General features: G+C 52.5%; 1 protein-coding gene across 2 annotated transcripts in view; it reads right to left on the bottom strand.

The window, feature by feature from the left end:
* Nucleotides 1-891: 891 nt before the first annotated feature.
* Nucleotides 892-23081, bottom strand: part of Mvb12b (multivesicular body subunit 12B) — a 176847-nt gene continuing 154657 nt past the window's right edge. For both annotated transcript variants that reach the window (XM_074053183.1, XM_074053181.1), the window contains exons 8-10: nt 23016-23071; nt 20641-20700; nt 892-4747 (exon numbers count right to left, since the gene is read on the bottom strand). In XM_074053183.1, coding sequence (XP_073909284.1) covers nt 4661-4747; nt 20641-20700; nt 23016-23071 — 203 coding nt within the window. In that variant the 3' untranslated portion in view covers nt 892-4660. The remainder of the gene's footprint in view (nt 4748-20640; nt 20701-23015; nt 23072-23081) is intronic.

Consider the following 23081-nt stretch of genomic DNA (forward strand, 5'->3'; position numbering starts at 1 on the left):
CCTTGAGGGAGGGAAACTACCTATTCTGGTGGCGTTGGGATGAGCCGAAGGCCACAAGGTCAAGAAGTGGCAGAGCCAGACCCTGGACTCAGCATTTCTAGTCCACTTGAAGTGCTTTGCTTTACTTGGGTTCCTTACGGAATCCTTGGGTACTTTTCCTTTCTTTCTCCTGCCATCATGGGAAAAAGACCCCAAAGGTCTTTTGCGTGTGTGTGTGTGTGTGTGTGTGTGTGTGTGTAAGCAGTAGCACAGGTGCTGGCATGCTTCAGGGACTCTCGTGGTACCCGGGAAGTGAGCATTGAGTGAAGGGTCACCCGTTCTGGAGGCTGGCGTGCACAGAGCTGCAGACAGCAACAACCAGGCTGTGATGTGGAGCTCAGAAATTCAAAGGTTACTGACGGGTGGGAGCAAGCTTTGATAATGAAACCCAGCCTGGCTGTGGCTGCCTCTGTGCAGTGTGCCCTGCAGGCAGGTGAACAGTCGCAACAGGCCTAAAAGCACCTAAAAAAGCAGTCTAGTGGCTGCGTCCCTGGCACTAGACTAGTAGCAGATGAGCCCTGCACCCTCCAGGCAGGGCTCGGGCAATCTGCACATGAACGAGCACTCTGGGCTCATGCCACTGGGATTTTCCCCTGGTAGGAGTGACAGAGGGCCATGACCGGAGGACAGCAGGCTGCAGTAGCCTTCCAGAGCCCCCTGGACTTATGACCAGTCATCCAAACTAAAGCAGCCCACCAAGTTCTTTCCAGAAGGCTGAAAGGCAGGGTGCTGGCCATCTTCTAAGGAGGGATGGCAGGCAGGTGAGAAAGCTCAAGGCTGGAGCCTGGGGACACTCCCTGAGGGACACTGACCTCTGGTGGCTTCAGACACAACAGCAAATGGGGGCGAGGAGAGGTTAATACAAATGTTTATTTAACAAATTATATTAAGAATACAGACAACCACACAGTGAGACTTCCCTTTGCCAAGTAGAGTCACCTTGAATAAATACGCAGGATGCTGTTCCTAAGGTTCTTACAAGGCCACTGGTCGCCTAGCAGCTCACATGCCCTTTGCTGGCGAGCAAAGCCTTGTCTCCTGGTGGTGATGGCTGCAGCCATCCCAGGCCTGCACCCAGAGCAGGTGAAGAAAGCTGTGCTGACTCCAGGTGCCAGGCAGCCTGAGAGGGGTCCTGGGCTCAGGTAGACATGAACCGAATCCGAGCCCAGCTTTGCAGGGCGTGGAGAACATGATTTCTCATCACAGCCCTCCTCCCCAGGCCCACCAGGTTCTCAGAAGCTGGCAAGTGATCGGGGTGGTGGCAGTCTGCAGAATGGGTAGCCCTTGGCAGGTGCAGGAAGCAGCACAGGCAGGCTCCTGACCCATGCTCAGTGCCCACTGTGAAGCAGTAGGGTGACCAGCAGAGCCCAGTGACAGCCAGGAAGTCCAACACAGGACTGGCAGCCAAGGTTCGCCTGAGGCATGTGCTTATGACAGGACGGCTGGACCAGTGGGCCTGGGGGCAAGAGCCTGTCTCTGCCACTTACCAGCTGTGCTCACAGACCCACCTCAGGCTCCTTGTCTGTAACGGAGTACAGAGAACATCACTGCTGGCTTCATTTGAGGGGGAAATGACACGAAGTGTGCTTAGACTGCCTGGCTTGCTGCCTGGCGAGGGGGAATGCGCCGTACGTTAGTTCCCTGGCCCTCCACTGCCCTCTGACTTATCCGGGGGTCACCACCCAGTGTCCATGGCTTCTCCTTGCTCAGTGAGCTCTGCCACGAGGTAGCCAGCAAGGGCAGGTGCAGATCCAACCTGTTATCTCTTTACTGAGATCATGGTTCTCATTTGTTTTCAAGTGGTGGAGGGAATGGCTGGCATCAGTCCTTGGATTTAGGGCAAGAAAGAAAGGCCGTATGATAAACTTGTAAGGGAATTTGGAGCCAGCCACCTACTGCTTATCACCTATGTGCCATTTCAAGGCCCTTAGAAAGGGGCTGAGTTTTCAGAGGGCAGGAGTGGGACCTGTGCTCTGGTTAAGTCTTGGCGGGAGAGACGGGGGTGCAGCAGCCATGGCACGCCCTGGGGGATCTGCGGGAAGAGGCCATGCCTTTCACATTCCCAAGAGAGTCCTTGTTTCCCTCCCCAGCGGCCAGTGGGCGGTGGAGAAAAGTGCTCCCCCAAGTGCATGGAAGGCTGCTCGATTCCAGGCGCGAGCTGGAGCTCTGCTTCCTACTTCTGCAGTCTGCACGAGCCCCACATGGGGTGGGCACACGCACACACACGCACACACAGTCACGCACATGCTAGCTCGCCCCCACATCTCTCCAAAGGCAAGAAATGGAGGGTCAGGAGCAGCCTAAAATCTACCACAGAAACCAACTCTTCTCTAACACTGTCACTGCTTAATCACTTAAGCTGCCGTTATTACAATGTTCACAGTCAAGGTTATTCTTAAACTAAGTCTGTTTATGCTATGGAGAAGGTCTCTCCGCTTGCCTGAGTGCAGTTTGCCTTTGTCCTGGTGGCCATGCAGCCCTGCGGGAGGGCATGAGTGGGGACTGCAGGTGCCTTCTCTCTCTTTCTTCAGTGGCCCCCTCAGCTCCACCTTCTTCATGGATAAGGGGTCCCACATCGTCACTTTTGAGGCCTCTAGGACCCATCAGAGATGCTGAGTAGCCTTGTTTCCCATCAAGGTGTCAAGGAGGGCCACCAGGTGTGACCTGCCAGAGATTTCCACAACTAGGGCTTGGAAAGAGGTCAAAGGACAAAGTGCACCAACTACAATGGACAGGTAAGCCTGGAGTGCTTACCCCCACCCTCCTGCTGTCCCCCCAGCCCACTGGATACCACCCCTCTCTGTTAGGCCTTGAGTCACAGAGGCCACTTGGTGTTGACCAGCCACCATCAAGAAGCAGCAGGAGACAAAGGTCCTTGGGGCTTCCCAGCACCTCAGAAACACAGTTGGCTTATTTTTGTGGAGCAGGCTGGGGACAGCTCTCTCCTGGCAATCACCAGTCCAGCCACGGGTCCTTCCAGAGGCTTCCATCTTGACTCCCTGGGCCCCTGGGGCTCTAGCAGTTTCCATGAGCTGCCTTTTCCTGCCTCAAGGCCTGGAGGTGTGGGATGGTCACCCCACAAAACATCCTCAGGTCTTTGGGAAGGGAAGCAAGGCGACCATTTGTAGCACACAGAAATGAAGAAGTACCAAGTGAGCGAGGAGGAAGGCTTAGTCCACAAAGGGGGCCCGAGGGTCTGGAGACGAGGGGCTGATGCAGGTGCATGAGGTATTTTTGGCCCTGCCCCAGCTCTTAGCCAACCCTGTTGTCCTGTTCCTCCTTCTGTTCCTTTGGCACGCTGGCTACCCAGCTGTCCGTGGGCTGCAGCTGGTGGGGTCTGCAGTTGAGGTAACTGCTATCCACAGCCCACCCATCACTCAGCGCGCACTCATGTCCAGAGAGACCCTCTGGGGACCCAAGGATGTCAGACATCCTCATTCTGTGGAATTGCCACAAACCCTAGCAGCCAGACAAGATGACGCAGCCTATCAGGGTGCTGGCCCAAGTGCCCAGGGACAGCAATGACCTTGTTTCTCACGGCAACATACAGAGTTGAATTTGCCATCTTCAATCTCCAATGGACACTTGTGCAGAAATATCAGTTCTGGTCCAAATTCAGAACCTAGGTCAGAGGAACTTTTCAAAATGACCTGTTCCAGTTAGCAGCTGCCATGGAGACAGCCTGACTCTGAAAGGAGCCAGTGTCCTTGTGCCTGAGTTCCTATAGGGCTGGGCACCCTCTCAGAGTATCCTCTGTGGGGCGCGTCCCTGTGGTCACCAGGTCAGGGCATCAGGCCGAGGCACATGGAGCTGTTAACGGCAGCCAGTGCTCCACAGACAAGCCCTTCAGGGGATTGAAGTGCACGGGCAAGCACAGTGCCCTGGCAGTCAAACTTGAATCTAGGTAGGCGCCTGGCACCTCTGCCACCTTTCTGAAAAGTGAGGCTTCCTCTGTGCCAATCTCTGGAAGTCCAGCATGTGAGCTGGGTAGAGTCCATCCATGGTCATCCAAAGTAGGGCAGGGTCAGCTTTGGGACCTGCTGGCTCCTCCCTCCTTTGTCCTCTCGGGGTCACCGTGAAAGGCATGGGGCACTTGACCCTCAGAGCCCTGAGTCAGAGGTGATCAGCATGTCCTGGGGGTTCTATGTGAAGTGGCCAACTCTAGGGTCTTACAGGAGGGAGACAATGGCTTTGTGGGATTCCCATGGTAGGTGACAGTCAGGAGACAAGGAGCCAGTGGGCATCACTGGGCGGCCGAAGCAACTGCTCAGGGCCCTCAGGGGTGACTCCGGATGGGTAAGGTTTTGGGTAGGACAAGTGGTCATCACGCAGACATGCTGGGAGCCACTGGTCAATACAACACACACAGATTATGAACGACATTCCTAGGGAGGCTGGGGACCCTTGTCAGGCAAGCCGATGACTGGATGTGACCACTCAGCTACCCAGAGTCTCTGGTCACTGAGAAGATGTGGGCAGAGTGGAGGAGAGCTGGTCAGTGGTGGGAGAGGGGGTAGGAGGGGCAGGCGAGGGAGTGGGTGACCCACAGCCCCAGCTGCCCCAGTCAGTAGTCTGGGCACCAGGCGGGAGGTGTCTTCTCCCCTAGAAGGCTGCTGGCTCCTCAGGACTGAGGGATCTGCTGGCACCTGGTGGGGCTGGGCGGGAGTCGGGCCGCAGCACTCTGCTCGGTGCGGAAGCTGTATTCGTACTGCAGGAAGAAGGACAGAGACACGATCAGTCCAGGAAAGACTAGAAAAGACCACTGTCAAGCAGAGGTGCTGAGCTTCCACCAGACAGCTTGGCTGGCCAGGCCAGTACCAGCTGGAGGCTGCCCGCTGGGTGGCACGTGGGCTGTGAATTAGCACTGTGGCAATGAGTGGCATGTGTGTATGGGATGTGTGAGCACATCTCTGGGACATGACAGACTCAGGTGATTTCACCCGGTAGCTTCCCTTCCTACCTCTGCAAGACAAGACCTTGGCAGTGGCCAGCACTGGATACCACTGGCAAACATGTGTGAGAACCTCATGGCAGGCTGAGTGCCAGGACCTTCCTGCCGCCCAGCCCACAAGACGGCCCTTGGTTCCTGTCTCGTGGACAGACTCCCTGGAGGCAGGCTTCAGCCTACCAGGCCCTGGGACCTCCATTGAATGCATTCTGAGCACTGCTCCCAACAGACATGGGTGACAGGAGGACCCATGTTGCTCTCTGGCACAACCACACACCCTCCTCACACTTTCCTCACAGCCTTCTCAGAGCAGCCCAGTGAGCGCCCCTGCACAGGCCACCCGGCTGGACCAGGGCTGAGGGGACCTCTCCTTTGCTTGGCCATGTTATCGTCCTAAGCCAGAAGCCCAGTCCTGTGGGATTGGAACCCTCATGCTAGAGACCAGCACTCAGGCCCCAGTTCACAGGCAGTAAAAAGGGTTCACTCTTACGATCATTCAGATGAGGGGTGAGTACCTCTGGCATGGGGAGAGATTCCCCCATGGTTCACAGAGGAGGCCAGGGGGCTCTCAACACCCAAGTACGGGTGCCCCACCCCAGCAGAGCCCGCACTGTGGGCACCGAGGGCGGAGGTGCAGGTCGTAGGAACAGCCTGGGTGCTATACCTGGCAGTCACATGGTCCTATGCACTTTTAGGAATGAGGAGCTCAGGTAAGGTCAGTGGTTGTCAAACACTTTAAGTATTTAAGAAACATTTAGCAGGAGAACTGCCTTAAAATAGGTCAAAGCAGAGCTGCCACTTTTGAACTTGGCCACCACAAGATGACAGCTTCTCAGAGGGCACCCTCCTTGGGAAGGAGGCTGTGGACCCCAGCCCACTGCCCACCCTCCTCACTCTCCAGGCATACCAGCTAACCAAAGTGAGCTGCCTGCAGCAAGAGGGCCACCTGACCCCTGCACCGAGGAAGGGGAACAGCTGAGGGCTGAAGTGGTCAGCACATGATGTAAAGGCCACTCAGGGACCCAGGGGAGCAGGCGTAGGCCTGGGTGAGTGTCAGGCAGGATGTGGTCCTGCCCAACAGCTTCTGTGGCCAGTGGGGATGGGAGGGAAGGCTACAGACGGGAGGCTCAGCCACGTTTCTGCTTCTCTAGACCTCAGAGAACTCACCTCTAAGGTGGGGTGTGGCCTCTACTCCCAGGGCCCGGGGGGAGGTTGAATGTGGTCCACCCCTGGCACTGAGCAAGGGCTCACAGAACTGCCCAAGCCAAGTGGCTTTGGGGCACTGTTGGGACAAGACTGCCACCTGGTGGGTACTCGGGTACATGCGCCAGTGAACAGTAGCACAAATCAGTACCCACAGATCTCAGCCTGTGCTGGGAGCCAGAGGCTGGGAGCCAGGAGGAGCCAGGCACAAGCTCTGTGAAGACAGGGTTCCCAGGGCTCATCAAGTGGTGGGGGAGGGGCTCAGGTATCCTTGACACCATCCACCTGGACTGCCACCTCTGAGGGTGCTTGAACAGATCATGGAGCTACAGGAGGGAGCGAGGGGGTTTCCTGGGCAGGTGGCACTCCCGTCCATCAGAGAAAGGTTCTGAGGGGAAGAGCACAGAGCTTGGCAGGTGCATAGGTGCAAAGGCTGGAGGGCGGGGACCGAGGGCCAGTTTCTACTGGGACAATGGTATGGACCACCTGGCCATCAGTCTAGAGATGGAGGAAGTGCAGGCTGGGGTACAGCTTTGCCCATGGCTGGGAACTGGTGCACAGAAACGGGACATGGAAGCAGGGGCGAGGGGCTGGCTGGGGTAACAGTGTGGGTCTTGTGAGGAGCACTCAGGCTCAGAAGAAAAGAGGACAGGCCTGTGCCCTTGAGGGGGGAGTGGAGGCATGGGGTGCAGGGAGGGCAGAGGAAGGGGGTGGCACCCCATGAGAGATCTCACAGCCCCTCAGCCCTGATGTGCACCTGCCTCTGGGTCAGTGAAGACACAGGCTATGACTCTGTGGGCCCAGCTGGGCTGGGAATCTACATTTTTAAGGGGCTCCCAGGAGACCTGATGCTGGGATCATTTCTGAGGGCCAGTGGGGTGATCCCATGACTGACCACTGGACCTGGGAGTGATGTGGATGGGATGGGAAGAGAGGGAATGACCAGAGACCATATGGCATTACGACAGGTGGGAGGACAGGGGAGAGGACAAGGGACAGAGAGGGATCCTCCATTCTGGATGCCTGGAGGCCAGGCCAGGAAGCAGCCCCTATGACAGGCCCAGAGCTGAGGCTCAGTGACCTTCCAGTGAGGGAAGAAGGCCTAGGCCAGGCCCCAGCAGGAGCAGTGTCAAGGGCTGGGGACAATCCTGACTGTCCCTGTTGTGCCAGCTCTCTATGGTGGTCTGGAAACCCACAGGGAAGTCAGGCCTCTATGATTCATTGTGGTGCTGGTTGGCCCCAGTCTCACAGGGCCTGTGGACCTGGACATGGGCAGGGTGCAATGGAAACAGGGCACTGTGGCTTTCTGGGCAGGGGAACGGCTGGCTGAGCAGGAGGAGATGCCTTGGTGGGGAGAGTGCTGGCCATCACTTGGCCAGGAGAGGACAGTGTCTTGGGAGGGGCACAGATCGTCATTAAGGAGAAAAGTGATGCCCCACTTCACTCAAACTTGGGACTGGGGGTGGGTGGGGACAGGCACAAGGACATGCTTGCCTTTTTCTGACCCACAGCCTGAGCACAGGGGGCAGGGAGAGAGATTGCTGGGGCACCCCACCCCTAACCCTCAAGATTTTTCTCCCTTTTTAGGTTATATTGGTTGGAAAAACCCGCCACCTCCACTCGTTTTCCCTAACTCCCCAAATGAAATTTCAACATATGTCCCCCGACATAATCCCCCTTAGGCTGCGGATAACCTTCCCACAGACGCTGTCCTCCACCCAGGATTGTTCGTCCCCAAAATGTTTGCCCAAGAGACTAGGGCTGCTTCTGGAAGCCCTTTCACTCCCTTGGGCAAACAGTGAGTACCTTTGAAGGTGGATTTGGGCCCAGATCTGTTTACTCAAGACATTAGTCTCCTGCATAAGGAAAACTTGCACTCGAGTACAAACAGCAAATCCTTTTTGAATTAAAAAAATTTTCAATTAAAAAGCATTTGGTTTGCAGAGTCCAGCTGAGCCGTGCCAGACTGGGCACCCTCTGGTGGTCACAGGCTGAAAGTGCAGCCAAACAGCAGTCAAGACCTAGGCCGCTCTCCTCTGAGGGGTGGGGAGGGCGGCTGGGAGGCAGAAGACGTCACTGTCGGGCTGGGGGCGGGGAGGGGAGAGGTTCCTGGGGGCTGGGGTCCCTGAAGCTGACAGTCTCTGAAGCCAGACACCAGTCACAGCTTCCGCAAGCTTTTGGTCCTAAAGGCCAACATCTTGCCAGTGGAGAGTGTGACTTCACCTTCCAGGGGCACCTTGGTGGACAGGTGGCTGAGGCCCCCAGCCTCACTGCAAAAAGAGGGTGATCAACCCTCTGCCACTCACACAGGGACCCACTGACATGATTTGTGTGAAACCACCGATCCTGATTCTGCACCAGAAACCGAGGATTGAGCCATGGCAGTGCCTGGCCCATGGGGATAGGGGACCATGGGTCTGGCTTACTGAGCATGGCAGACAGGCACTGCATTTGTAAAATCACCAGGAGGTTTTATCCATTAGGCAGGAGCAGCACAGCCTGAAAATGTTTAACTGCTTGTCTTCTAATGGAAGGAAAGAGAGGCAAGCCAGCACTGCACTGTCCTTACAGCCCTCCTCCCTCCCAGAACTAGTAAGTCCTATCCATAAGCATGCTTGGTATGTGAAAGGTGTGAGGCACTGTTTCCAGCACCCATGCTTTTCACGTGAGGAACCTGAGGCCCAGGGAAGGATGTGACTTCCTGAGGCTCCAGAGTGAGCTGGAGCAGTGCTGGACCAGGTGAGGCCCAGAGAGGCACTGGGGCAGGGGCTAAGCTGGCCTGGAAGCCTCAGCTACCTCTTATGCAGTTCTAAGGTGGGGCCAGATGATTACAGAAGGGTCTGGAAGGGTATGGTCCAGAGAGCAAGCCTGGAGGCCTAGGCTGGGCTGCAGAGGCCTGGCCTGGTGAGGACAGCTATAGGGTACTAAGAGGCCAGCCTCAGACCACAGAGAAGCCTGACTCAGGGAGGATAGCCATGGAAGGTTGTCATGAGCTGTCATGGGTGGTCCAGGGCAGAGGATGGGCCAGGTGCCAGAGGGAGGCAGGTGCACGAGGTTTTGCACAGTGGCCCACCTGCCTGCTCTCCCACACCTCCCTGGGACCTGCTCAATCCTCTGTTCCCCAGATCCCCTGGGGGTGCCTCTACTCCCCAGGCACCATCACAGTCTGGGCCCAATCCCACTGCCTTCCCATTCTAAACTCCTAGGTCTCAGCTTCTCACTCACCGCTCAACCCTCTGGGAGCCTCCACTCTGGGAAGCATCCTCTCCCACTCAACAGGCCCCATGTCCTCCCAGCTGCGACCTGAGGCTGACTGGAGCACAGCTGCAGGTGAGGGGCCAGCCCCGGGTGCTGCTTTCCTGGGAGGGGCTGGGCTAGTAGAGCTGGGCTCTCAGGCTCTGCAGGTATAGAAATCTGCACTTCAGTAAGAACCCCAGATGGCTCTGGTCCCAGGCAGGTCTGGAACCCCCTGAAAACCGCCACACATTCTGGCATCTTCAGGGCAGGCTATGGGCCAGAGGGAAAGGGACCCTCTGTGGCCTGAGTCTTATCCTTGTTCCCCGCTTGGATTACGGCTTCCCAGAGACAAGCACAGACTGGATGAAAGGCGGGAGCCTGAATTCAAAGCAAGTCAAGTGCTTTACCTGGAGGATAGTTTTCACATGCAGGGACTGCCCTCCTCGCACCATGGGAGGGTTCTAGAAAACTCTAAGTTGTGGAGGATACCTCATTTGATGCCCTCTTTCAGGGTGAGATGCCACAGCTCAGGGCCTGTGTACCGTGGTCACTAAGAAGGTGACAAGAGTTGCAGGAACTGCTAGTTCCTATTCTCTGGGGTCCAGGCAGTGGGGGCCGGGGGAGGGGGGCAATTGCCCTTCTGTTGTAGAGGAGCAAACAGAGGCTCAGGGAAGATGAGCCACTGGTCCAAGGCCACACAGGGAGGAACCTCACGGTTGGGGATGGACAGAGGGCCAGTAGGAGCCCTTTGGACAGCACTTCATGTTTTCCTTCTCACTATTCCAGGAGGCTCACTCAGCTGAGGGCAGCAGCCAGGAGCCCTGAGCCCAGGCCCAGCTGCACCATCTTACCCTATGAAAGGGTTTGAGTGACAGTCTCCACATGGATGCGCCAGACAGAGCCACGGAGTCCAGCCCAGAGAGGAAATGGATGCACAGCTGCCACTGCCTCAGCCCCTTCCTCTCCAACTTGGGTATACCCATGTCATCTTTGCCAGTGTTCCTCAGCACCAGCTTCCGCTCCCCACTTCCTGTTCCCAGTCCAGGACTCCCACCAGGAACGGCAACACTGAGGTTCCCCCTGAGGGACACCTGCAGCCCTGCCACCTCCTCCCTGGGACAGCCCCCTGTCCTATAGAACACCCTTAGCTCTCAAGGCAACTTTCATTCAGGATGCTTACCAGACAGGCAGGGAACAGGTGAGGCATCTCCCCCCCCACCCCGCCCACCAGCTTTGGAGCCTGGCCCAGAGCCCCTTGTCCTGCAGGGGTGGGACGGAGGGTGTGCATGGCCTCTGCAGGGGCCTTGCCACATGGTTTCTGGGATCTCCCCCACCTGCCAGGCTCTAGGTCCAGTCACACCTTCGTGCCACCTGAGCACCACAGTCTGTGTGGCATGCTCCCCCTCAAGTGGCAAAGCCTATTCGTCCTTGATGGCCCATCTGGGGCAGTGCACGCTCTGGATGCTGCCTTCTCTATCAGCTCCCCAGTGCAGGTGGTCATGGAATCTGTCACTTCTGTGGCTCCAGGGCCACGGCCCACAGCAGGTGTATGAACGAATGATGGGGAGTGGGTGGGAGGGAGAATGGAAGGGTGGATGGCTGGACACGCAGAGGGATGGGTGAGTGAGAGGGCAGACTGGCTCTGGGCACAGTTTAATGCCAAGAAGCAGGGTCCGCGGCTTGGTTCTCTGGCAGGTCACTCTGCTATTTAGTCCTCCGTGGCTCAATCCTGGGTCCTCTGAGCATGACCGTGATGGCCCCCACCCCTGGTGCATGGGGTCCAGCCCATGCCGTGCACATCGTGCCCGGCATGCAGAGTCTTGGCATGATTTGCATTTCTGTGCCTCATGGTGCTGGCTGGTGTGGTGTTAAAAGTAATTCTGAACACTGGGAAGTTGGGAGACTAAGGAAAATGCCCACGTGGGCCCAGACATGGCGGTTCCAGACCTCATTCTTATGAAGCAATCCATCAGGCTGCTTCCAATCAAGAGGTGCACACCTTCCAGGCTGCTGAGGGTCCCACTGGGGCCCATGCGTTGCCCAGACAGGCATGGGTCCATGGCATGTCTTCACTGTGGCTGTGCCTTGCATGTGAGTGGGGGATGAGGGGACAAACTCTGAAGAAGGTGATATGGTCCTTGTACTATTGAAGTAGAGGAATGCAAGATGGGTGGGGAGGTCTCGCACAGCAGAAAAATGGGGGCACACTTGCTGCTGTGTGGTGGAGCTGAGGATTACAAAAATGCGCTCCCATCTCCCTCACTCACCATAGGCCTGGGAGGCAGAGGCACCTATGTGTGTGAGCCTGGGGCAGGTTGTGGACAGTTAGACACTTTTGCTGCTAAATAAATGCCACAGCTGTGCCACACACAGCCTCCCCTATCCCCCACTGAGTCATTTTAGAATTCATCCAGATGTCACTTACAAAGTGGGAATCTGGATTTTCCCTCTTCTAGATCATTTGTAGAAATATTTAAAATAATACTGATTTCTAGCACTGATTTCTGGGAGGAAAAGAAGCTGCTGAGACCTCCAGGAAGGCCCCTGCCACTCTTTGTCTTGTCTTTCTGCTAGTTTTTCTACCAGCTCATTTTTTTTTGTGGATATTAACTTATTCAAAATATGCGGGGTAAAAGTTCCTAAAGCCAGGAGAGGAGTAGGACACCCTCTGTGAGGGACTTGTCAAACACCAAGCATTCACCTTGACTTTGACTTTGCACAAGCAGCTGTGGAGTTCGCAGCTGTAGCCGGGACAGGTGATTCTGCTTGGCTGGTGTCACTGCTGCGGCAGGTGCTTTTCCACAGCCTCAACCGGAGCCACCCTTGGAAAGCCTGTGTGGTGGCTGTTGTTTAGACTACTCTGCTGACGATAAAACCCAAAGGGGAGGGGACCCTAGACTCAGAATCAGGGACTCTGTTCCAGTCTACCACATTAGCATGCCCAGAGAGGAAAACAGATGACTAAAAGCCACTTACCCAAAGCCACCATCCATTCCTGACAAAACAGTTAGGAAAAGAGAAATAGATAGCCAAGTCTTTCACAGAATAAAAGTAAAAAAGCAGACACGTCCATGTCTAGCAGACCAAAGTGCAGCATTACAGGTTAATATTGAAATTAGAAGCTTCCATTAAAGACATGGGAAAGACAATGAGGCCTGGGGACAGGCAATGCAGGAAGACCTGGAAGACAGAGGCACATCTGTCCTCGGACAGATACTTCATGTAAAACAATCACCTGATTAATGTATGTCTTAATGCAGTGCCGATAAAAACAGAGGATGGAGTGGAGGTGCACGCCTACAATCCCAGCACTTGGGAGCTGAGGCAGGAGGACCTCATGGTTGAGGCCAGCCTGGATATATAGTGAGACACTGTCTCGAAAACAATGTTAGAACGTCCTCCACCTTGAAAGATCTGAAAGTTCAGCTCTAAGAATGACCATGTCACTATAATTAGGAAAATTCAGGGAGGAGGAGTGCAGGAAAGAGGGAACAAACCCTACCATGCATGAAAGCTTATTATGAAGCAAAAAAGATTAAAAACCAGGGTGGCAGCAACAGAAGAGAACAGAATTCAGTCAAGAAAAGCCTCCTCCAATTCACTTACATGTGGAATGTATGGCAGAAGCACTATTTAAAAGGCACAGAAGAAAAATCTATAATCTGAAGAAAACTGACTGACACTCCAGGGCATAATGAAGCCAGTTCTAGATCTCTCTAATACATTTCTGATGGATTAAATAGTTGAAAGGTATGCAATACTTTAATATGTTAAGATGTAAGAGTAGAAAAACAGGGGTGAATGTTTTTATAATCTAAGAGTGACATGAAAACAAAAAAGAAAATTCAAAGACAAAGCTGCCACTTTTGTATGGCAGCTTATATCACTAACAAGAGGAAAAGTGTGTGCGTGCGTGGGCACATTTGTGTGTATTTGAACATATCATTGAGAAAAGGTTACTTTTTTTGGCGGTATTGGAATTTGAACTCAGGGCCTCACACTTGCTAAGGGAGGTGCTCTACCACTTGAGCCATTCTGCCAGCCCTTTTTGCTTCATTTTGCTTATAGATAGGGTTTCCTGATTTTGCCTTGGCTGGCCTTTGATCTCAATCCTCCTACCTCTGCCTCCTGAGTAGCTAGGATTACAGATGTGCACTACCACACCCGTCAACTGAGGTTGTTATCTTTAAAACATAAAGAACACTTAAAAATGAACAAGAAAAAGCTCAGTAGGCTAATTGAGAACAGCAAAGTCAAGAGCACCTTCGGGAGAGAGAGATGAAGCAGCCCATACACACAAAAGAAGAGGTTCGACTTCAGAAGTAGCTAATGATTATTAATTAAACAGCGCCAAATGTTACAAAATTCCATGATGCTTAGCTAAAGTCAGGTGTGGTACCAGAAGGTACCTCCATGCCTTCTGGTGGGGGTTTAAGTGGGCATCTCCACTTTGGAAGGCAAAAAAGCAGCACTTATTCTCCTAAAGGAAGACCCAGAGAAGGAAAGCCACATGTGCAGGGAGGAATGTGATGGAGTGTGACAGCAAATAATTGGACAAAATTCAAAAGTCAATCAGTGGGGGCTGGTTAAATAAGTTCTGGTACAATCATGACATGGGAGGTGTGGGGGTGGGTGGGCAGGAGATCAGGACCGTGGTACAGGGGAAGCCCACTTGACATCTGCTCAGCATGTGTGGCGTGTGCACCAGGGGTGGACGGCACGGATATTCTACCTGTTCTAGAATGTTTGCATGTTTATACATGCATGACAGTCATCTGCAGGGGCAACACTGCATATAAAAAATGGATTCTGATTGGCAGAGTAGCTGCCTAAGATGATAAGCTGCCCTGAAGGCCCTCTGCCCTTTATGGAAGAGGACTGATCCTGTCTGTGGCACAAAACCTGGCCTCCTAGACTGGTCAGTAGAGAGATAGTGTGACTGGTGGGTCCAGCTCCTTCCGGCACGGCTGGAGAAGATGAGGACTTATTTAGTGCTTTTGCAAAGGCTACTTAGCTAATTCTTTATGTTTCTTTTTGAAATTGTTTAAGAATTATTTGTAATTGACAAATAACAATTATTTTTTTAAACACGGTCACAGTGTGAGGTTTTGATCTATGTTCACATTACAGAGTTTCAATCAAGATAATTAACATATCCATCTCCTCACCAATGTAGCATGTTTTGTGGGGAGATTGTCAAGGTTCTTTGTTTGGGGCTGGAATGATCTCAAGCAAGTGTGAGCTCTGTACGAATCTGGATGGCAGTTCTGGGTCTTTGAACCACATATAAAAGAGGAGGTTAGTGTCTTTTGACTTGGTGAACTTTTGTTTAGAAAATGAAATGGCAGATATCTCTCCCCATTCAGCTTCCTTGCTGAAAACTAAAGCAATGGAAAGACTGCTGGGGGTGAGAATCTTGCTGCTCCTAAGTAGAGAAGGCGTTTTCTCCTGTTGCAGTTTAAGTACCGACCACTAGATGGTGCAAAGGGACCACAAGTTTTGTGGCTGTGCTGCATCTCTACAAAATTCGTTAACATTAATAAGCACAGTGAAAGCTTTCCAAAAGTAGAAAGAATGAACAATTGTGCTAGAATCTGAACATTTTGCTCTTATAAAATTGGGTTTCTGCCATTTCATTACCGATAGGAAAATCTGCTCGCTTTCTTCCTGCAGGACATAGATTCCAAACCCACCCTAAACTCATAGATCGAAGAGGCCCAGGCAAAGTGGGTGACCAAAAGTTGAATTTGAAAATTCTTTTCACCTCACGCTACCAAATATAATTTCATTAATTTCACCTCAATGTCGTGATGTAAAAGTTGGCAGAATCGGCCCCCAGCTAAATAAGCAATAAGCCCCATTTTTCAACACACAAACACATAAAGATGTCAGCTCAAACTGTTTACTAATTAACACTTAAAAAGACACAAATTAGATATGCGTGGCTAAGAGCAATTATAATCAAGACGAATTTCTCTAGTCATTTGGGAACTGAAAAAAAAAAAAGCCTAATTGCTGGAACCAATGTTTTAAAAACTGAAATCACGCCAGTTAGCAAACGTGTTCATTTAAGGAACATTCCACGTGACTACACCCTTGAGGATTGACTACAAACATGAGAACAAGGGAAATATTTAGGTATAAAATTAAAATTTTAAGCTCTCTTAGATTTATAACTTCTTCATTAAATATGTCTGCAAATAGCAGCCCATAAAAACCTGTAGCAATTAAGTGGTTAAATGAACTGCCTCCCTTGTCAATTTTAAGGGAGTGATTAATATTAGATCGTCCCTGTACTAATTAGACTCTCCCTCGTCTTTCAGCTTTCAAGTCCAATGAAAATGGAGGCTGTCTGCTCTACCAGGAAGCGAGGTAGGCTAATGAGCGCTTCCCTCGGCCGTGTGTGCCCCTCCTGCACGCCAGGGTCTGGGGTGAGCTGGGGAAGTGGGGAACTGGCTTGCACAGAGTGGATGGCACCGTTTGCCCAGCTGCCTGAGCCCTTTCGTCACTGGGTTGGTTGCTCTTGATTTAAAGGGCTTGCAGGTGGTGTTGTGCCATCAAGAAAGCCTGCCTCGTGGCCCCCTCCTGGGATGGTGAGGGCTGTGAGTTTGGCCAGCTGGGACAGAGGCCCAGGGCAGGGGCCTGAGCTGTGTGGGTGGGTGGTGAGAGGATGGAGGGAGCCAGGCGCTGGGATTGTTTTAGAGGCTGCACTTGGCCTGAGAGCTGGGGAGCACCCACCCTGGCTGCGACAGGGAATCCATCAGATGGAGAAATGGGGCAACTGCTTACAAGGGAAATAAAGAGCCGCGGAGATGAGAATATTTATATGCCCGTCTTCTCACTCCGAGGGAAGACGCTTCATCATAGCTCGGCTGCAGGATTACACTCTTCCCTACTCTGGGGCAGAGCAGCCTTTGCTGGGGAACAATGAGGGTTCCTCAGGGGACATCACCCCCACAGGGACCCTCGCTACCTTCCCACAGAGCAAAACCGGTGTTGCCTGGTCCCACAGGGTGAGGCGGACAAGGCAGGGGACAGGTTGAGATAGGCCAGCAAGCCTTCTTGTGGCTGCTGCTGGCTTGGTCACCACCTGAGGCTGAAGGGAGTCCCCAGATATTTACTTCTTCCTGTCCTGGTCCTGGGAGGATGGCTGAGCCCTGCCCTGAGTGGTGGCTGTGCGGGACAACAGGCAGATGGCTGCACTATGTTATCAAGAGCCCAAACAGTGATGGCTTTTGAGTCTGAGTTCCTCGGGGCTTTGTTCATTTTTCACCACCCACATCACAGAGTGTGTCTGAATCGTGAGAGCTTTCATCTTCCAATATTTTGTTTCTTGCAAAATCTCCTTGGCATGTATATTGATTTTAACTTTAAACGTGATAATCCTTGAGTGTCTTTCATGAAATGTAAATGTCTCCCACACTAAACTGCAAGGGGATCCCCTTCACCAGGCCTCTGGCAGCTGTGAGGTACCCCACAGCGACACCAGACACCATGGCCTGTGCTCCAGCTTGAGGTCAGGAAAGAAGGCCAAGGGATGTGCTCGGGGGAAAACCCAAGGGCAGATTTGGCACCCAATCCCAGACGTGCAGACTGGGGACCCATGTCCTGTCCATGATAGCTCATCACCTCCACACAGACACTCAGTGTTTGAAAGCTAATGTGCCAGACGCATGTCCCCTTCTTCCTGTCTTGGGTGTCCCCGGCTGCCAGGGCTGAGCATCGTACTCTCTCTCCAGCTCATCAGGCTTCTGGGGACTGGAGGTGCACTGCTCACCCACAACTGGGATGATGCCATGTTGCTCTCCACCTGTCATTCAGTGCCAGGTAGTTGGTGGGTTCTGGCTGTGGTGGGGACAGCTCTCCTTGACTGGCAACTGGCCTGTGCCTTTTGGGTCCTGGCATGTATGCGGTTTTCCTGCTTTGTCCCTGACTGCCATGTTTAGGGGTTCCTTTAAGTGGTAGGGACAGGGCTTGGGCTTAAATTCAAAAACATCCCCCAGGCCAGACAGGGTGGAAGGAAAGCAAGCCAGCCCCAATGCTGGACAGACAGACTGACATGCTGCTTCCAGGGACAACATTTATTTCCTCTAGTTGGGCTACCTTGAGTGGAGGGGACAATGGTATATTCGGGGTCATACCCAATCCTCCTGTTGGCTCTGTGGTAGCCTGGTGATGGCTCCACTGCTGCCAGGGACTCTGCAGTCACTAAACTTCTTGAGTGCAGTTTCTCCTGTGAGGTGGGTGGACAGCACTTCCACCCCCAGGAGGAAGCACGTGCCTGGCCCAGGGCAACCTCTGCAGACCCTGCAGACCCAGCTTTCTTGGAAACTCTGCAGGCTCCTGGGAGGTGTCTGGGGGTAGATTGGGAATCATTTGGGTCATGGGTCTGTGCTGTGCCCTGAACCCAGAGGCACTCTCCTGTCTTTACTTGGCCTACTTTTTTCGGTTTTGGTTTAATGGTATAAAATACCATTACAGACAGCAAAGCAAGTTTTTCATCTGAGACCCCGGGGCCCTTCACCAAGGGCAGACAGACTTGCTGGGAACTAAAAAGAGGAAAAAACAAGTCCTTATATAGGGGACACCCTGTCTGTCCCAGGGGACACTCTACCTACTCTAAGGAGACACCCAGCCTGTTCTAAGAACCCTTGCCAGCTCCAGGCCTGACACATGGGCCCAAGGGCAGAGCGTGTAGCAACTGGCCCAGCCCCCTGCCTGGGTCTCCAATGTCCAGGAGGAGCACTGAGTTCAGGGGCTGAAAGAGGCAACTTGAGGCTGACTTAGGGAAAAAAGTTCCTGTGAGTTGCTGCAGAGGTGGGAGCCATGCTAGGGTGGTGATCCATGCCCTGATCAGGTATCCATGCCCTGATTACCCCAGATGCCCACAAAGGTTGGCACAAGTGACTTTGCCATCCTTGATTAAGCAAAAAGCTCCACGGCGACCCTTGTTAGGGCTTACACCCACTTAATGCTTTCACTTTTCCTCACCCCCACCCGGCCCCCCGCCACGTTTTCTTTCTGGCAACTTCAATTTTACTTCAATAGCAAATACAGGCCCATCCTGTTTCACCTGTCACTAAAAAATGAGAAATAAAACCAGGCTTTGTCAACTGGCATGACACTCCTGGGCTACCAGCAATATGGTAGTGTGACCTGCTGAGTGGGGTGGACAGACTCTTCCTCACATCCCTGATCTGTGCACAGGGACTATGATGGTGACCGTGACTGGGACCTCAGAAATGAGTTGTTTTAAGCCATGTATGACAGTGTTGGTGAGACCCTATAAGTACTGTAAAGTAAGTATTTTTCTTAGTACCTGATTTTACAGACAAGGCTTAGAAAGATGAAGCAGAAGAGCTGAGATCAGGTCCAGGAGCTGCCTCCAGAGCTGTCCCCCACACCTGGCTCTGGGTTTCAAGGGTCAGCCACACCTGACTCAGAGTATCTGATGTCAAGACAACACATTCTCATGAAACATACCACACTTGCTCAGACTTCAGCCCTTGGGGGGAGGAAGAGAACCAGGTTTCTGTTGTTCTCCCACACACCCCTCCCTACAGTGGGCCCTCACCTACTTGATCCATTCCACAATCAAAGGCCCATTCAGAGCTGGCTTAGGAAGTCCACTGCCCTCACTAGCCCAGAGAGCCCCCGTGGAGGCTCATGAGAGGACTGCTCTCGGTCTGAGTCTTGGGCAAGTTGCTTTACCTCTGGGGGCCTCAATTTCTCTCCCTTCTATGGGAAGTTAATAAGGCCACTTGGTCAGCAGTGAGTAAAGCCCAGAGCTGAACATGTAGCAGGTGCTTAAATAAAAGATGCTACTGTGGAGGTCCACAGGTAAGGTGCAGTCACAGGACAGATGGGGAAGTAGCTTGGTGTTGGGCGGTCACTCCTGCTCTCTAGCACATCCAACCCCATGACAGGCACCTGTTGCCATCAGCACTTACCAAGCACCTTTCTGAGATAGGTCCCATTGTTATCTCCCTTTCAACAGAGAGGGAGGTGACAGGCCCCCAGCTAGGTAGGTCTAGATGTCTGCCTGTATGAACATGGCCTGTCTTTGATGAGCTTTCACATCTGCAGTTGCAGGCTTCCCCCAACATCCACAGGGCCCCATCCTACAGGACCACTCTCAAAGGCTGCATCCTCAAGCAGGTGACCCCCAGAACCATCCACAGCTACCTTGCATTTAAGAAGGGCAGACATGAAATCTATGTACATCTACATTTCTAACATAGTAGTCAGCCATTTTCCCCCTAAGTTACTAGAAGAAAAAAAACCTGACAATCAGGTTTTTATGATTTACTGAAAATCAAAGACAAAGGGGGAGTTTTTTGTCTTGTTTTTGCTATGACAGGTTTAGAAATTTGTTGTACTACATTGATTCAATTTTCCTTGATTTCAGCCATCTTTCAATAATGCAACCTGCTTCTGCTAGCTGGGTACACAAGAGAAAACCCCAAGGAGCTGAGAATATTGAAATGGTTCTACCATTTCCATCTTTGAGACAAATGTTCCTCTCCTAGGAGAGCTGGCTTCAGCACGTGACTGCTTAACAACCTTCTATACATAGAAGACAACACACACTAACATTGTCCCATGAAACTAGGAGAGTCCTGGCCAACCCAACCTCCCCTGCGATGCCCCTGTCTCACACTGGCTCCTCAGATTTCTCTGATCCTCGTGTCTCCCTTTCCTTCCTTCCTGTCTCTCTCTTCTTTCCTTCCTTTCTTCCTTCCTTCCTTCCCTCCCTCCATTCTTTTCTTTCTTTCTTTTTTTATTAAGTAAATGTCCAAACACTCTAAAACCAGGCTGCCAAATGGGATCTAACTTACCAGACTCCTCCTCTAAATGACAGTGGTTTGGTCAAATTCCTGAGACCCTCCTGGTGGCAAACAATAAAGCAGGACAAAGACAATCCCAACCTCCATCTTTGCTGAGCTGAGACATTTTAAAAAGTGAAACAGAACTGATTGCTCTGTCTTATCACTTCAAACCTCCTGACTGAGAAGACAAGATGGTGGTCACATCAAGGTGGGGGTACTTTTTCTAAGGAATAAATATGAGTAAGTGAAGGGTTTTTTTTTTTCCCCTCTCAGAAGGGCACCCTGCATCTGCTGTTCCTGGAACAGACTTCAGGAGACAGGGGAAACTGGAGGGAGAGTGTGATGGCCCAGACCCACCCCCACCACTCTGGGAAGCTTACTTACCTCTTTTTCAATTTCTGCTAGAGATTTGATGGTGATTCCCAAGAGATCAAAGGGCTGCATCTGAAAATACAGATCAAGTCACACTTTTTCAAAAGCTCTTCTGCATGGCAACTGTGATGTCTCAAACCACCGTAGGGAACCAGTGTTTCTCCTCCCCCTCCCACAGGAAACCGACAGTGTGATTCTCTAGTCACTAGCAAGGGCTAGTGACAAGAGCATGGTGGGCGGGGCCCCCTGTGTTGTGGACCATGGCTTAGTCATGTGTCTATGGCTATGACCCTCCTGGAACAGGTCACTGGGGTGGCCTTTCTTCCGCTGCCAAAGGAAAACGTGGATAAGATTGACTCTTTGTTGTTAGAGCTGTGGGGCCAGAGAAGCCAAGGCTGTCACCATAGGCCAACATGACCACTTTGTCTCTTGGATGGCTTTGGGTGTAAGGAGTTCCAGAACTGTGGTACTCAGGGAAGGAGCAGGAGGAAGTCCAGTTTTTAAAATACCATCGAAATGGCTGTCAATCACTTGTAATTTGCAAGATCAATGGTGATGAAATGGAATATCGTGTTTTAATGGGGATTTCAACAATTTCACGGAGATGGGAATCTTTCTTTGCAAGTGCTGGCTTTCCAACAGACAGCAGGAAAAGTCAAGTACATGGGCACTAAAGCCTGGGCTGAAACACAGAGTGTCCTGGTCTGAGTCCCTTCTGGCACATTTGTTCTGTATTTCTGAGACAGACAGGCAGCTTGGGATGCTCAGGTGGAATCTGGGAGTTCTGTAGAACCCAGGACCTCATGGTTCTGACCTGTCACTGCTTGGTGGTAGGTCTGGAGCTGGTGCCTGAGCTGGGCTGCAGGGATTTCCTGCCTGGCTATTAGCAAGAGGCCATCTCTGATGTCTAAGAACCCCAGTTCAAAGCTGGCCCCTTCATGATGCAGTCAGGTTAAATCACCTCATCCCTTCCTGGTATGCTAAAAAGCAGCATGAGCAGACCCTCCTGGCCAGGCTGTGCAGGAATTAAACAGAGAAGTGCTTGGAAGAGTTTGACAGTGGGCTTGGAGTCCATGGCCTTCAGCACTTGCTGAGTCGGCAGCAGCACATTCGGGAGGGCAAACTTGGGGCAGGGCCACCAAATTAGCCCCTCAGCTCCTGGGGCTGTTCTGCCAGTAGCCACAAAACAATCTGGCTCTCTTTGAGCTCCAGCCGAATGGCAGGAGGATCCAGTAGAGGTCCAGCTGTTGCATCATTAGGCTCTAACTACTCCACTAAACTTTCCCAACTGGAGCTGGGGAGCAGGGCAGAGCCGCCTCTCCTAGGGAGCGGTGGGAGAGGCGCCAGCGTCTCCATGGCAATGCGGCCAAATGGAGTCAGCGGAAGTTACTCAGGCTCCACATGTCACGTCAGGAGCATTTTTTTAAGATTAAGCTGCTTACCAGAAGGGTTCAGAGGAGGCCTATTATATTTCATGAAAATGGAAACTACAGAGCAGGTCAAATTGCAAGCCGGGTGGTTTTAAGCTGGTTCCAAGAAAAACACTGAAGGGGTTTTTAACTGGTGCCCAAACTGGGGCCTCAGTGCTTGGTGGCAACTCAAAGCAGTCCTCTGTGGGAAGGATGAAAGCCAGGAACAAGTTTACTGACCCGGCCAGGAGCAGGCCTGCACAGCTAGGGTAGGGACACTGTCATTCTGGGGGACAGGCACCATCTGAAAGGCATCTTCAGGCGGGCCAAGTGGAGCCTTTAGCCCAGTTCTGGCCTTGGGAATGGTGGAAGCCTCTCATGGTCTGAATTCTCTGGACGTGGCCATCTCACTTCACCCTCTGTCACTCTCCGCGTGCTCATGTATTGCGGGGTCAGTGTGGCCTGATGTGAGCCAGAGGTGCCCTGCACTACCACGGAGGTCCCAGTCAGAGCAGAGGATGCAGTTAGCATACAATGCAGCAATTATGGGAAAAAGGACAGGCTCCCTGTGGCAGAGATTGCCATCATTAAGTAATAATAAAAAAGCAAAAATGACTGAGCTGAACTTGGCCAGCAGATCCTTCACAACTATTGGAAGTTCAGTTCAATTTACCTTGCAACTGAAAGGAAAAGGCTTGGCTACACGTGAGCCGCACGTCAGTGCCCTGCTCTTCTACCCAGGCCTGGCCTGCTCTCCTGGTGCAGGCACCAGCTGAAAAGCCTGGAGATGAGCAGGAGTCCTGCCTTCTCAACCTTGGGGTTCAACTGCCACGGGGAAAGAGGACCCAAAAGTAGAAATGATTCCCCTGGGGCCAGGAGTGTGAAGGTGCCTAGGACATTCCCAAGTGCATGGAAATCAAGGTGGAGGAACTTCAGGCTTTGGGAGGCAGAAGAGAATGGGATCGTGCATAGACTTACACTTTCTGGAACACAGGAAAACTTCTCTGAAATCATAAAAGGCACACCATCCATTGCTGTAAGAGA

Source organism: Castor canadensis, chromosome 13, assembly GCF_047511655.1.
Source record: "Castor canadensis chromosome 13, mCasCan1.hap1v2, whole genome shotgun sequence".
In the NCBI taxonomy this organism is placed as follows: Eukaryota; Metazoa; Chordata; class Mammalia; order Rodentia; family Castoridae; genus Castor; species Castor canadensis.